The sequence below is a fragment of the Chenopodium album genome, chromosome 3 (genome assembly GCF_948465745.1).
Source record: "Chenopodium album chromosome 3, dcCheAlbu1.1, whole genome shotgun sequence".
In the NCBI taxonomy this organism is placed as follows: Eukaryota; Viridiplantae; Streptophyta; class Magnoliopsida; order Caryophyllales; family Amaranthaceae; genus Chenopodium; species Chenopodium album.
The window spans coordinates 57,622,698-57,638,012 of record NC_137836.1 but is presented as its reverse complement, the minus strand read 5'-3'; the positions used below and the strand labels follow the sequence as shown (position 1 = coordinate 57,638,012).

Here is a 15,315-nt window from a genome sequence, read left to right as displayed (position 1 = left end):
CTTCTACTATACCATACGAATGTGATTATATCATACAAAATGTGATTATATTATTACAAAAGTGATTATATCATCTTGAAACTATTATGTAAATGTATCACTCAAAAGTGAATTTATCATTATAAAAAGTATCAAATAGTAAATTACATCATTCAAAAGATGATTTTTAAATTTTATCATCCTAAAGATAATTATATAATCTCATTAAATGGGTTAATATGAGATCAAAATATGACTCACAAAAAGATAATTATATATTTAAATAAGTGATTATATCACCCCGAATGTGATTATATTATTTGAAAGTGTCAAATTTTGGGTCTACAATAATTTATTATAGACCGGGTCCATACAAGACCAATTCTAAGCCAACAGAGAAAATACGTTTGAACATTAAGCGCACCTAATCTTGGAAGCATCAACATTGTGTCATAAGAAGACCCATGCTAGCAAGGCTTTGTTACATTCTTACAGACACGGCAATTCTCAACTACGCTCAACTTGATTCGTGAAAATATACTATGAAAAATTGAAAATAGTGCATGAAATTGTAAGGCTATACAACAAAACTAGATTATATAGAAAAAAAAAAAAAAAAAAAAAAAAAAAAAAAAAAAAAAAAGAAAAGGAAACAACGATACAAAATTTTATCCTATTTTGCTTAATCCTCTGGCTCTCTCCCTTCTATTATGCGTAACCTTTTGAATAGTTTACAGCTCAATAAAAACCAACTATTGTAGGACTAAAATGAGTATATACACGGCACTTGATGCTCAAAATATTCTCAAGAAGGGTCAACTTTTATAACGAGTGGCTGCCAAAAATCTGAAGGTGACTCTTTTACAGTAGGAAGCTTTGATGTTTCGTCTGAAGCCAAAATGCATTCAAAATCAGCATTTTCAGCTAATGCTTTATCCAGAGAAGCTTTAGCAATTCGGGTTATAGACATTATTAGGATCACTGCAAAGTAAGATACAAAATATGAAAGTTAGTCAAGTTCACAAGAGTTGTATCAAGGACAGAATTCTATTTACTTCTTCCATAGTTAAATTGGTACGGGATGGTGGTCGTTTAGAGCCTATAATTGCAAACAACGTTCAAGATCAAAATGTTACTCTACTGAAAAAAGTAGAATGAGTCCTGACAAAAATGGGCAGGTCTTGATGGCTATATGTATAGCGGAGAAGTGGGAATTCTCGAGCTAGATAGCATCAAATGAAAAGATTATCACAGTTATTCAGCATTTCAGTGTGCCAGTTAAATTCTAGGCTTACATAAGCATAATCCTTCAAGAATGACAAAGAAATATTTACGAAGTAAAAGAAAATAAAATGGTAAATGACTCACCAGATACAATTAGACCCAATCCAATAAAACCCTGCAGCAGCAAGATAACAAAATGACTTCCAGATTTTTCAAAGCAAATGCATGCCAGCATAAGTAGTTCAGCGGTTCTGTCCATGTGAAAGCATTTGGAAGAACAAGCCCAAGAAATTTACGTCTTAAGGTTTAATTTTAAAGCTTGTTCATCTGGGTGCACTGAAACATAACTTTCTCCAAGAAAAATAGTCTATCATTTCAAACTACGCTCTTAGATGTCTTCCATGCTTGCAACTTAAAAGACATTAAACTGGTTATGAATAAAAACGAAACACAGGGATCTAGAATGGGAGTGACACTTGTCATTTATGATTAGAGAGACAACATTTCAATGCAGGAACAAGGTGGCAATAAGAGATGAGTGAAGTGAGGATAAATCTAAGTGAGTCCAGTCATATTTGTGAAGACTTGCTACATATATAACAACTTCACAACTGAAACCTAAGGACAGTTTTATTTGTTTGCTATGTGTACTATAGTCAACAGTATAAGTTAATCAAGAATGAATAACCGACAATTTAAACCTTGTGTTCTACAAGAGAACATGTTGATCAGATAAGCTAAAAAAATTAATTGGAAGCACTTACCAATCGAGCAGTTGACACCTCACTCCATCCATGGGTGACATCAGAAAGGTTTTTCAATGTTGTACCCACATATACAAATGCAAATGTGATCGGCTGCAATGAAAATTAAACATGGTGATAATTAGCATTTATAATGGAATAGCCCTCCCTGTCTCTACAAGAAAATCGCACAACAGAGAGTAAAAGGGCGAATGGTGGTGAATGAAAACAATAAAAAAAAAAAATTTAAAAAAAAAAGAAAGAAAAAAAGAAAAATAGACAAGCTAACACAGAGCAGCATGCAGTACCATCATTCCCAACCACGTTGCCAGGATGTAAGCGCCCAAGTTAATAGGAGTTACAGACAGGAGGTAATTCAACATGTTGAATGGAAGGAGGGGAACCAGTCGAAGTAGCAAAACAATCTGTCAACGAGAGAGTTATTAGAGCAAATGTAGAAAACCTACTCTAAAACAACTCAAGTATTTGATCATTATGTAGGAAATAGTAATAATTAATAACTAAAAATAATTCAAAAATTAAAAAATTAAATAAATAAAATAAAAAGATATTTAAACAAAAAGCATGATAACTTGACCTAAAAGTAGCATTATGATAACACCCTCCCTTAACAGTTATTTGTCCTTTCCCACTTGGCATGGCTTAAAAAAGTAATCTTTCTTATTTTCAATGAAACAATATTTGGGAAAATTATAAGACATTATTTAATGATGATTTCTCAAAAGTAACATCGGGAGCACAAGAAGTTAAATAAAAAAAGAAAAAGAAAAAGGGAGAGGGGTGTGTGTGTGTGAGGGGGGGGGGGGGGGGTCCTCATCGGTAAATATTTCTGGAAAAATTGTCCAAGTGACAACTTCAGGATAGAAGGGGCTGGCATGAGTATTAACTTGAGACAATGTACTAGACAGCTGAAATAAATATCCACAGTAGAGTAAATTTTCAATATGATCCACAATAGCGATAGTTGATTCTCAACAGAAGTCTACAATACATCATTAATAAAACCCATTAATTCAATTATTTCTATTCCTTAATTTCAGCCAAAAAAAAAAAAAAAATTAAAACAAAGGCGAACGTTAAATAATAGCCCATCAATTCCTTTTCAATAATATATGTTTCTAAAACCTATCAAGCAGCAGACCTGGGGTTTTTCATATTTTATCATTTAGTGCAAGTAAAGCTTAGTTTTAAAAGGCGCAAGATGCAGCAAGGCACAAAAGTTCTTGGATCCTAGGCGAGAGCCTTTTGTAGGTGAGGCGCACTTTTTGATTGATAAGTCTAAGAAAAGAAACATGAAAAAAGGTGAAAGACCATGTGCTCAATAATTAGGGTTCTTTAAATGGAATTAGGGCATTTGGGATCTCTTGCTCCTCTAGTATTATAAATTTAACAGCTGCAAAGTCACATGGTGTTTTACTTAAGAAAATTATTTTACATATCAGCTATTGATGACTTACTATACAACATAAGGCGCAAGAACCAGCCTAGAAAAAGCACAGAGCTAAGGCGGTGCCAGCTCTCGCACCTGACTGTGCCAGCTCTCGCACCTCACAGAGCTTAAGCGCAACTAAGGTGCACTTTACAAAATTATTAAGTAATCGGAATCAAATGAAGTATGTGTGATTATATCAAGGCAAGAATTGACATAGAGATAAAATGTGATAGACTCACATGGGGCACTCAAACCACCACTAAGGGTGTACGTGAAAAGGAAGAAAGGTAAAGAGAAGAGTGTTCAACGGGAAGGGAGCGTACAACAGGCACCAAAAGAAAGGGGTGACAGCAAGGCAAAAAACGGACAAAAAGATTTTATGATCTACTATGGCATTGAGAAACTGAAGAAGAGGACAAGCTGATTCTCTGATGAAGTAGAAGACATCCATTAATTCCAGGTTATTGTAATTACTTGAGTATATATTGTCAGTAGAGAGTTAGTAGCCTCAAGCTGCTGGTGAGACTGATAGCCTAAAGTTATCACTTTTGTACCTAAAATCTGTCATTGTCAATCAAATAATCAAACTTTTGCCTTTAGAATTCTCTTACAAAATATAGCTTACAATCTAAAAGTACTAGTATATTACATAAAAGCCTAAACCTATACAATTTAAATGACTTACTGCCAGGTTTCAATATTTTTCTTTACTCGTTTTGAGTTGCAATTATATCAAGCTTACTTGATTGTAGCATAGATGAGTTACAAATAAAATGGGTAGGCAATATACCTCACAAGAAGTTGGTTGAAGGGGAGTGTCATATATTACTAATCTGCTTCTATAACAAACAATCACTGTTTCCACTGGAGGGTCAGTTATTATTTACTGCCACATGTTACTTATGGATAACAGCTAACTTTTATGGATAACAGCAAACTTAGGTAAATCCTTTCATCAATATGACTTACAAGAGACTCCAGCCCATGACAAGGCTGGGGGAGGGAGGGAGGTGGGTCAGATATAAGCAGTGTAGCTGCTCTAATAAAGTGAGGATATTTTCAAGTCAAACTGACCTTTAATCCAAAATGTAACAAGCCCCCACTACTTCACAATAATAAAGTATCAATGGTTTACTTAGTAATTTAGGATAGTTTTCAATGCAAGCCATCTGAGCTCTTCGTACCAGCAGATCACATTAACACATTGGGTAATGTCCCAGCAACAGCGAAGGCAATCTTCTTGGACATAAACAAAAGTATATTTCAACATTGTTGACTATGCCTACAAAGAAGATACAGTTTGAGGATCATTCAACGTAAGCATCCCTGATGGTAAAGCAAACTTTAAAAACTATCAATATTTTTTATCTCAGAGAAGAACAGAAGCCACCAAGATAGATCAAGTCAATTGATTCAACTGCTTACAGTTCATTTGACCTTTCATGAAACTGATACATGGAAAAGTGAGATTTTTAAAGCCTCTGTGGGTAGCTCAAATCCTATAATGAAACTAAGGAAAACTTGTTTGCAACTTGCTTGCTTTGAGTCATTTTAAAGTTATAACATAATAGGATTATATAAAATAAAAAAAAAATTAAATAAAAAAATTAAAAAAAAAAATTTTAAATAAAATATTTTTTAAAAAAGAAGAAAGTCAGATAAGTAGCTGTTCATGAATGGAGTTTGATTTTACTGATTCCAACTATGCTCACATAAAATAGGAACATCTATGACAGCATTAGACTAAGAGAACTAGAGTAGATGAACAGATCTTGCTGATATAAAAATTATGAGGACCATCCACAACCAAAAGACGGTGGGCCTAAAGATCACTGAAACTTAAGGAACATCCACTAAAATTTTGAAAAGAGAAAAAATGAAGCACTAGAAAGGCATATCAGATAATGAAAAGAGAAGAACTATGGAAACTCACAGCTATTATACCTCAAAATACACAGAGCTTAAAGGAATATAACAGATGTCAACAGCTTCTGTAGCAGCTACATATACAGCTGTCACAGGGTACCATAGTCAGAGGGAGAAGATCAAAAAGTGATACTTCATTCAGAAAGGATAAAAGTCGCCAATGGATTTGGAAGATAAAATAGAATTGAGGAGAGTGATGAGGAAACTTTTTTACAACATGATTTGATGATCCTATGGTTGCAGCTAAAATAAGAACTAAATGCAATTTGCAATATGCAATATGCAATTTTAGGGTTTTTAATTGCTCATAACACGAGCAGGCAGTGACTTGACAGAATATGATACCTATACCGTAAAATATATATGTGTGTGTGTGTGTGTGTGTGTGTGTGTATGTATGTATATTATCATGCCATAGTTCATATAGATGACAATGTCACCACTATTATGTCACAATGATGCAAAACAGTTAAGAAGCTCATTCAAAGCACATTTCTACAAATCCAAGTCAAAGTCTCAACACATGACATCTCCCAACACAAACGAAATAATTTAGATAAGGAAGCTACAAATAATGCCAAATATAATATTCTACAAATAACAATAAGTACATGCAATGAAGCAATTGTCCACCTCAGCCTGAATGAAGTTTCCATACAAATTCCATGGCCTACCTGACTACATTCACAAGAATTATGGATGACATACAAATTAGTGATATCCTGATTTTTAAACACTGTTCTACAATTTCCTGTATAGAGCTATGACACTTCAACAATTTAACCATAAAAGCCTTCATAATTTTCAAAACATACCCAGATTTCCAAATTACATTGCTCACTGATATTGTAACTCATTGTTTCATCAAACGCATCAAACTAAGACAGACAAAAACAACCGCTTTCACATGCACACATTAACTGAGACCCATACTCAAGGTAGTATTACCTTAAAGCCAGACTTTTGAATGGCAATGGCAACTGCTTGGAACTTGGGGTAGTTCTTAAGCTTTGACATGACATAGGATTTTCCGATCTGGAAAAAGTAAAAAAACAAAGAATTTATCAGCTCTTGTAACATTACAATCAGGACATGATAAAAATATATGAAATAAGTATTAAGAAAGTAGCAGCAAGCATGTACACAATGACAGACATGCACAGAGAGGCATTCAAGACTTACTGTTCTTCCAAGAAGAAAAGCCGCTGTAGCACCAAGTGTGGCTCCAGTTGAATCAGCAACAAATCCTAAAGGCAACCCAAAGAGATAACCTCCTCCAAGCTGGAGAAAAAACAGGCCAGGATCAGGAAATCACATAAGAAGTAATTGGGAATAAATGTGATCAGTCATTGAAAAGCAAATATTTGCAAAAGATTACTAGGAGAGAAAGTGAGGTGTATCGGTGCAAACATCTACCTGATCTAAGAAGTGTGAAAAGATATGTTAAATCACTATGCCCAATTCAAGTTAATTTTTGAAATTAGTATAGATTTTGGCCCTATGCCCTACATATTTTAAACGTCGAGATTCTTGATACAGGATCAAGCACTATATTTTACTCAATTGGCATAAAGAAATCACTAACTATTGTCACACTATATCAGATTTCATGTCATATCTCATCACTAGTTAATAAATCAGTTTGAAGCTGGAGTTAGTGAATCTTCCAATTCAAAGAAATTGAAAACATCCATTTCAATTTCTGATTGCATTGACATTAGATCAATCAATAAACTAATCAATAAAAGCCTTAATCCCATAAGTGGGGTAGGCTACATAAATTAAATTTGATTATTCCGTGTATTCATCGACAAATCTTCCTCTTCCATCCCTTACAATCCAATGCCTCATCCTCATGCAAATCCATATACTTCATATCCTTCCTAACTCCTTCCAACCAAGTCATTTTCGGTCTCCCTCTCCCTCGTTTAACCCCTCCATGGTCCCACTCTTCGTACCGGTGCTTGTACATTGACATTAGATATTTCAATAAATTTTTCATGTTTGTGATTAAGCTAAAAGTCAAGGACCAGTCTCTTAAATAAAAGATCTTACATAAATTAACTCTTTGCAGCCGTGTAATATGGCCAAAAGAGTCTCTTTACAGTTGTACGCCTGTACATACCAGGTTAGAAAGATTTGACCTCTCCCCTCCTCGACAAAAAAGACGCAACGGATGGTCTAGTATGGTTTGTCGGGAAAGTGGGAGGCAAGAACGAGCAATATGAGAGACATTGCTGGTAGCTCAATATACAAAAACTAAAGACTCCGGTGTTTCAATAACCACCTAGTGATCCATGCACAGCACGAAAATTAAAATTCAACAATTCTTCAAAATTATCTAATTTGGAAAGACGAAATAATAGAAGTTAAAAAGCATTCTAAAATAATATATAATTTCAGCTGTTAGTTCCCAAATAAAGATATCATCATACCATTATAAATACTATGAAACAGAAGAATTTTATATGCCTAAGGCAGTCATATACAATTTCATGGAGTATAAAAACAGTTTTAAGTGTAAGCTACTAAATGATGATCCTAGAACTTTCCTTATTCCCATCGTAAGACACTAAGAACAAAGAAAAGAAGGAGCAAGAAATATCAATCACCATGAGAAAATATCGTAAAGAATAACCAATAAAAAAAGTTTCATACCGTAAGTACTGAGGCAGGAACTGCTAGAACTGTGAGAGGGATGTATGCAATAGCCCTAACAGAATAAAATAGCCTCAATTAGTTGCAGAGCCAATATTAAAAATGGTCTATCTTTACTGAATTAGAAATGTCTGCTATTAGGTGAGTTTACAATAAGACAATTTGTTTATACAAAAATGTAGATGTATTTCTTTTGGGATAACCGAAATAAGAACACCATTTCCTGAGTTCATCACACAATCCCTTCAGCCATTCCAAATCAATCAACCTTTACTCAAGGCCATAAATATTTTTTTAGAACATGAAAAAAGAGTAAACAATTTACTGTTTACAAGTCCTCAGTTCCACAAATATTGTACCATGTAAAGTTTAATGCTTCACCAGAGACAACTTTGACCGTTAATAAGTTTAATTCTCATCAAGTTTTAAGAAGAAAAAAAAAGTTGATATCTTTAAAGCATACATAAGGACAAATCTAACAATATCCCACATGTCTATTCTTTTCTATATGTATAATACACAAGCGGATGGTCAAATGAGAACGTTTGAAAATTGTAAAAATTCAGCATGGAGCAATATCTGTGAAACGAAGGTCATCAAACCATGCAAATGCAAGAACTCCCAACCCCCCACCCCCCTAAAAAAATAAATATAAAAATAAAATTAAAAATAAAATCATGAAGCACAAAGATCACTTAGATAGTTTATTGTCCTCCATCAAATCCAATGTCACTTTGTATGGCCTTCATATTTGATTTAAGTCCCATACCCTCATTTCCTGCAGCTATTTATAAGAAGATTTTATATGCAGTAGGTCCATATCCATGTAGTAATAAAGGTTTGACTACAATAAAGTGGTATTAAAATAAACAACAATTTTCACATGTTATAAAATGTATGGCTTCAAAACTTCCCTCGCTCACTTAAAGTGAACATAGAAAGAAACTTATAACAAAAAGGAGAACAATTCCGTAAAAGTAACTTACAATACAACAGGGCCCCAAGGACCAAGATCCTCCTTGACCCATAGCAAGAAATCCTTCAGATACTGCCAAGAAATAACGCAGGGGGAAAAAATTACATGTAAATATCAGAAATCAATAATGGTAAGTATAACTATAACGATGAACAGTCATGTTATAGCATTGCATTGGGAGTTAAAATTCCAGCTAATAACTGATTCAATTGTTCATCAGAAAAATGAGCTAAGCTTTGCTCAATTACCAAAAGACATTACTCATTTTTTCCTATCCTTTCTCTTTTAACACTAGGAATTGATAAATAAATAAATAAATATCACTAAAATAGAATAATAGAAAAAATAACTATTGTGTATTAGCACATGACATCTAACAGTTATATTGATAAGATTTTTAATTGATTGTTCTCCTAGTACAAAGGGACGAGATTGGATATGCATTTGCTCATTTACTCTTACTTTCAATCATTGTTCTATTACAGTAGATTCACTAAACAAAAAGAAAGAAAAGAAAGAGGCATAGTGATATCAGTTATGTTGTATTGCATTATATACTACACTAGAGAGCTATAAAGATTAAAGACACCTTCAGAACACTTCAATATCTGACCAACCATTTCAGATGTATGGGAATAAAGCCATGACTAAAGCAGCAGGGATCAAATAACACACATTTTCAACCTTCTTTTCTCAAGAACTAAATTTTTAATACAAGTAATCAGAACAAAAGAACACAACATAACACATAAAAAAAAGAACTTATCTTCATTTCAATAGATTAATATCTATAATCACTACCTCCGTCCTCTTTTATTTGCTCCAAAGCAGTGGAGTTACTTTCTTAACTTTTGGTTGAAAGGAGTTGATGAGCAAGAAAAATAGTGGGGTATTATGTAGTGGCTGTAAGAGTAAAGTTGTGATCTCTACAGCCAAAAATAGTATGGGCACTTAAAGTTACAGCCTCTAGTCCGCTACACTATTTGAAATGAAAGCCCATAACTGTACAGAATTCCCTACTCTTTCTACTCTGATGGCAGAAGTTGTAGATTAGGCAACTCCCTCAAATTAAAATACCCAAATAGCTATGAATGCTCAATGTCCTCCAGCCATGATTTGCTACTGTTAGCTGTTGTGGCATCAACTTACAATTTGAGGATCAAATTGCATTTCCCTATTCTTTTTTCAAGACCTAGTTGCTAATTTTCTACAGGTAGGACAAGACATTCGTAGTTATCAATGTGTCTCTCCTCTAACCTCTTGACCGTATAAAATACATTTATAAGCGTCAATTTTATCAATGTAGCCTCGTAATATGCAAATGAGTTCTATATTTAATGCTTTTTTTCCAGAAAGATGTTTCTACCTTTCTTCATTTTCCTAAGACCTTCGGAGATCCCTCTGGCCAAGCACAAGATTACTCTTTGAATCGGTTACTTCTATTCTTAGGTTACTTCACAGCATTCATTGCTCCTCACTAAGTGGTGCCAGCAGCAATACAAGTTGGAGGATGCTTTCTTACAAAATATGATAGGGTTGTCAACAAAACAACTTACAGCAGCATCCTTTCTCCTAGTCTCTAATACTTCGACCAAAGCCTTTTGTATTCTACTAATTTGTAATTGATAATGTTCTCTTAACATGCAAGCATTTAGACAAGTAGTGAAAGATAGCAATAGAAATATTCTCTTACAGCCAAAAACAGCAAAATAGGATACAATTCTTTCACCATGGATGATCCTAACTAAAGAGTTCAGCTCATCCAAACTCTTCTGATTTCCGAATTTCGCATGACGATAGATTCTTGGATTGGTGTATATTAGTACAACTGTAGAAGATAGTCAAAGTCACTTCATTATTCTGAAAGTCACCCCAGTACCCATATCCATTTTAAATTCACCTTGGTGCATAACGATCCTAATTGCAGTCGGCCCCATATCTTTTAAAAAGTCACCTTCATTCATCATACAGGCACACACCAGCCTTACCGTTACTGTTTCCATGATACACAAATTTGTACATGTATACTTCTATAACACCTAATGGTTCTTAAAAGCTTCTAATAGCACATTCTTATAATTAGAAGATAAATCCAAAGAGAGCATACCCCATCTTGTGCCAACCAGAAGAGCCCAAGAGACATATGATTCACACCTAATGTAAACTACATAGAGCCAAATACAATTATATAGGGTGCATAAAAATAATGCTGCAATAGGCCTTCAGTTTCAGACAACATGCCATATGTCTAATTAGAAACCTCACTATCCACGCACATTTTCCCATATACACTATCTTGATTCACTGACTCCTATTAAGTAATTAACTTGGATTCTGTTCATATTCAGCCTGCCTTAGTTCCTAAATTCAGTTGATGGTGAATACCATGAAGCTAAAAACTAGAGCCTAGCTAACTACAATTATTGCATAGGCTGTTTAGGCAGTACAACCTCAACAAAGCCATGGAATGCAGGACCTCATAAATCATAGAAACTGCTTTTGGCGCTTTGTATTAGCACACTGTAGAACCCTACAGATCATCTCCTTCCTATGTGCAGCTTCTATCTCATGTTGATGAACAAGCTATTCAAATTTCCAATCTTACTTTAGAACACCGAATCAACAATTAAACTTGACCCATCAACAACAAGATCCTTTACAAAAATACAAAGTATCATATAACTTGCACAAAGATCCTTTACAAAAATACAAAGTATCATATAACTTGCACAATCACTTTCTTAATAAAACACAAGATAAAGCCAAAGAATTATCAAAATGCCAAGTTGCCAACACCAATCTAATCATAACACTATTATCATCAAATATACAGAAAAAAAAACACTTTAAATGCAATTTGAGCAGTTTCTAAGCAATCAAAAACAATTCAATGAAACCCAATTGACAATCAACATCAAACCAATAATCAAAACCAGATCACAATCACAATGATAAAATCACTAAATCCCAAAAAGAAAAAATGGGAGAATGACAACCTGATCAATGGGGAGAGCATAAAGGAGAGAGAGGAAGCCGAGGACAATAAGAACGGCAACGAGGCGGCGGAGAGCGGAAGAGACAGATTTGGGGAAAAAGAAAGCCACAGAAGAAAAGAACCAGCGGCGGAGGAGGAACCATGGGCGGGTGGCACGGTGGAGGTCCTCACCGTCTACGGTTAACTCCGGCTTTGATGAGGATCTTGCCCTTAAACTCAATCCTCCAACGTTTGCCAGGTTTCTTAAATTTTGTCAAAATCCTACAAAACTGCCTGAATATTCTAATCTTCTTCACCCAAAATCTGAGTCTGAATTTCGCCTGAAATCTACTGTTCTTCACCCAAAATTTGATTCTGAATTTCTGCCTGAATCCTGCTGCTCTTCACCCAAAATCTGAGTCTGAAATTCAGCCTGAATCCTGCTGTTCTTCACCAAAAATCTGAGTCTAAACTCCTGCTCAAATCCTACTGTTCTGCACCCAAAATCTGAGTCTGATTTCTTGGTATATTGGTGCTGAACTGAGGTTGGTTGTTTATATAGTTTTCTGGTATCAGCAGAATTGGCTACACACTTGATTCAGTGATCTGGGTTCATTGGAGTTTGAACAAGATGAAGTGGGCTAATGGTAGATTGGAGGATTGGAGAGTGGAAGTTGGCTAGTTCGTCAATGTTCGTGTGATTGTTGTGTGTTTCCATCAGCCCAATACAACAGATGCTATTAAGCACTCTATAAAGAGCGATTTCCCTTAGGATAATTTGCCAATTATTACCGCAAGTTAATACTACTTTGTAATTTACTACCGTAAACTAAAAAAGTTGTGAATTACTACCGCAAAAAATTTTAAGATGTTGCGATTACCATCAAACCCCTATTAAACCCAACTATGACGTCATTATATCCCTTTAACCCATGTTTGACCATTGTTAAGGGCTTTAACCAGCCCCAAAAAAAAAAGAAAATGGGTTAGGGATATAAAGACGTCATGGTTAAGGGTTTTAACCCATGTTTGACCATGGTTAAGAGCTTTAATCATGGGTTAAAGTGATATAATGACGTCATTGTTGGGTTTAATGGGGGTTTGGTAGTAATCGCAACATCTTAAAAAATTTTGTGGTAGTAATTCACAACTTTTTTAATTTGCGGTAGTAATTTACAAAGTGGTATTAACTTGCGGTAGTAATTGGCAAATTTTCCTTTCCCTTAAAATGTAAAAATTCCACAATTATGCCATATTTTCACAAAACTAGGTGTGAAGCCACTGCGTTGCACGGCTTTGTTTTTATTATTACTTTAAATTTGTATTTTATTATGTAATATTAATAATAATAATAAATGGATAATGTGATAAATTAAAAGACGTTTATTATTGTAATTATCAATGGTAAACTATTGCAATTATAAAAAAAAATAATAATAATAAATAAATAAAAATAAAAATAAAAAAACAACTTGTGAGGTTCAAATTGAATTCTCTCTTCTACACCTCTATTCTTTTTTTGAAATTCTGTTTTATGTATCTTGGGTCCCCTTTGAATGTCGCTGACAGGATTATCTTATTCCCTCTTTCAACCCCAATTATGTAGTGTGTAGAGTATATCGTTTCTTTGTAATTCTGGTACATATTTTTTGTGCCTCCGATCAATGACGGTGACAAGATTAATTTTTTTCCATCTCCAACCTTAGTTGTATCTTTGTTTACCATTGCATCCTGGAAGGTATTGTAAATTTCACTTTGTGTAGCCATGAATCTTGGGATCTCCGACTATGAAAAGAAACAATTAATAATTTTCTATATATTGTGAATTAAATTAAGGCCATTTATGACATCTTTATTCTACATGAAAATAATTTATGTAAAGTTTTGAAAAATTAAAATTTAAAATTCATGACTTCTAAATAAACGTGAAATACTTGTAACAATTATTTAGTACCTCAATGACACTTTTGTCAAAAATTCTCATCACCGTAAAAGTTTGTCGAATTTTGTACAATTATAAGCGATGATTTTAACTTTGAACACTAACTCTCTTCCAATGATATTTGCAATCATTCTTTGGAATTTGTGTATTATCATCTTCATTGTCATTATCATCATCTTTATGATCATTGATCTTTCAATATTAATAGAAATAAGAGATAAAAGCACTTATAGAACAACTTAATCTTTAAACTATTGTTTAAAAACAATAATTAAAACCTTTTCATAAGTATGAGACTCAAAAAGAGTACTTGCATCTTGTCCTATTAGTTTCTTTGCTTCTTCATCAAAAACTACAAATATTGTTGACCCACTATGATCGATAACACTAAGCTCCAAATGATATCGGATCGAAAAAAAAATAATGCATGAAGAAATTAGGCACTATATAATTTATTATTCGTTTAATCTATTATCGTAATATGGATAAAGAAGAAATTTGAAACAAACCTTGGGATGGGCCTTTCAATTTGCTTTTCACAAGCAAAGCACCAAAAATTTGTTTTTCTTGGAGTGATGCGTCTTTGACATGCTCAGCATGAGATATAATACCAACTATTTTCACTCATAATTGCATCCACTTTAGCCATGCAATAGAAGATCAAATCCTATATGATTTTAAAATAAAATTAGGCTTGAATTTAAGATTTATCATATATATCGTATTAAGTATAATAAAGTGATTTTTTTTTTGAAGGAATAATAAAGTGATATATTAAAACACCTTTTCTAAAGTTTTTTGTACATTATTCATAAGCATTAGAATATCAACTTTTTTAGAGTTGATTTCTTCGGGTCCAATCTTGATATTCTGAATTTCAAGTTTTCCAATGGTAACATTATCTAACTTCTCACTGCATTATAATGATCTATTATTAGAGATATATTTATGTAGAAAGAATAGTATATAAATTAAAATGATTGAAATAACATACCTCCATACATATTTCAATTCATCAACCTCAGAAATTTGAAGATCAATATAAATTTTGGTTGATGCAGAAGTATTTATATTAATTTTTCCTGTAAACAAAATGACAATGGTAAATTAGGTTATTCGTTGTAAAAATTAAAAAAAAAAATTATTCTAAGGACTAATATATGATACTTACCATTAAAATATTTGACCATTGTTGAGGTACACAATTATACCAAAAGGCTTAGTAGAATCAGCAAGTAGGCCAGGTCTTTTTGTCTTGAATATTCAGGAAATACATTATCCCAAATTTTTAAGTGGATTCGTTGTCCCCTAACCATGATATCAAAATACAAATGATTTGCTAATAAATCTAAAAATAGTCAAATATAAATTATCTTACAATAATAAAATTTAGTTTATCGTAATTGATAAAAATAAGATATAAAAATATATCAAAATAAT

At 33.4% G+C, this 15,315-nt stretch overlaps 1 protein-coding gene across 1 annotated transcript; it reads right to left on the bottom strand.

Moving 5' to 3' along the window:
* Nucleotides 1-606: 606 nt before the first annotated feature.
* On the bottom strand, nt 607-15,065 carry LOC145625145 (uncharacterized). Its single transcript, XM_081678225.1, has 14 exons — nt 15,047-15,065; nt 14,870-14,957; nt 14,680-14,788; nt 13,981-14,067; nt 12,296-12,525; nt 11,956-12,196; nt 8,970-9,031; nt 7,984-8,038; nt 6,508-6,606; nt 6,274-6,360; nt 2,255-2,371; nt 1,968-2,060; nt 1,348-1,378; nt 607-960 (listed from the first exon to the last, which is right to left on the bottom strand). Exons 1-14 carry the CDS (start codon nt 15,063-15,065, stop codon nt 785-787), a joined length of 1,494 nt encoding a protein of 497 aa, XP_081534351.1. The 3' UTR covers nt 607-784.
* Between the last annotated feature and the right edge of the window lie 250 nt (nt 15,066-15,315).

Bases quoted from the DNA above. Each gene is read 5' to 3' on its own strand.
- LOC145625145 (XM_081678225.1), bottom strand. The intron at 6,361-6,507 runs GTAAGTCTTGAA...TACTTTTTCCAG, and splicing joins CTTTTCTTCTTGGAAGAACA to ATCGGAAAATCCTATGTCAT. The intron at 2,061-2,254 runs GTACTGCATGCT...TTTTCATTGCAG, and splicing joins CAACGTGGTTGGGAATGATG to CCGATCACATTTGCATTTGT.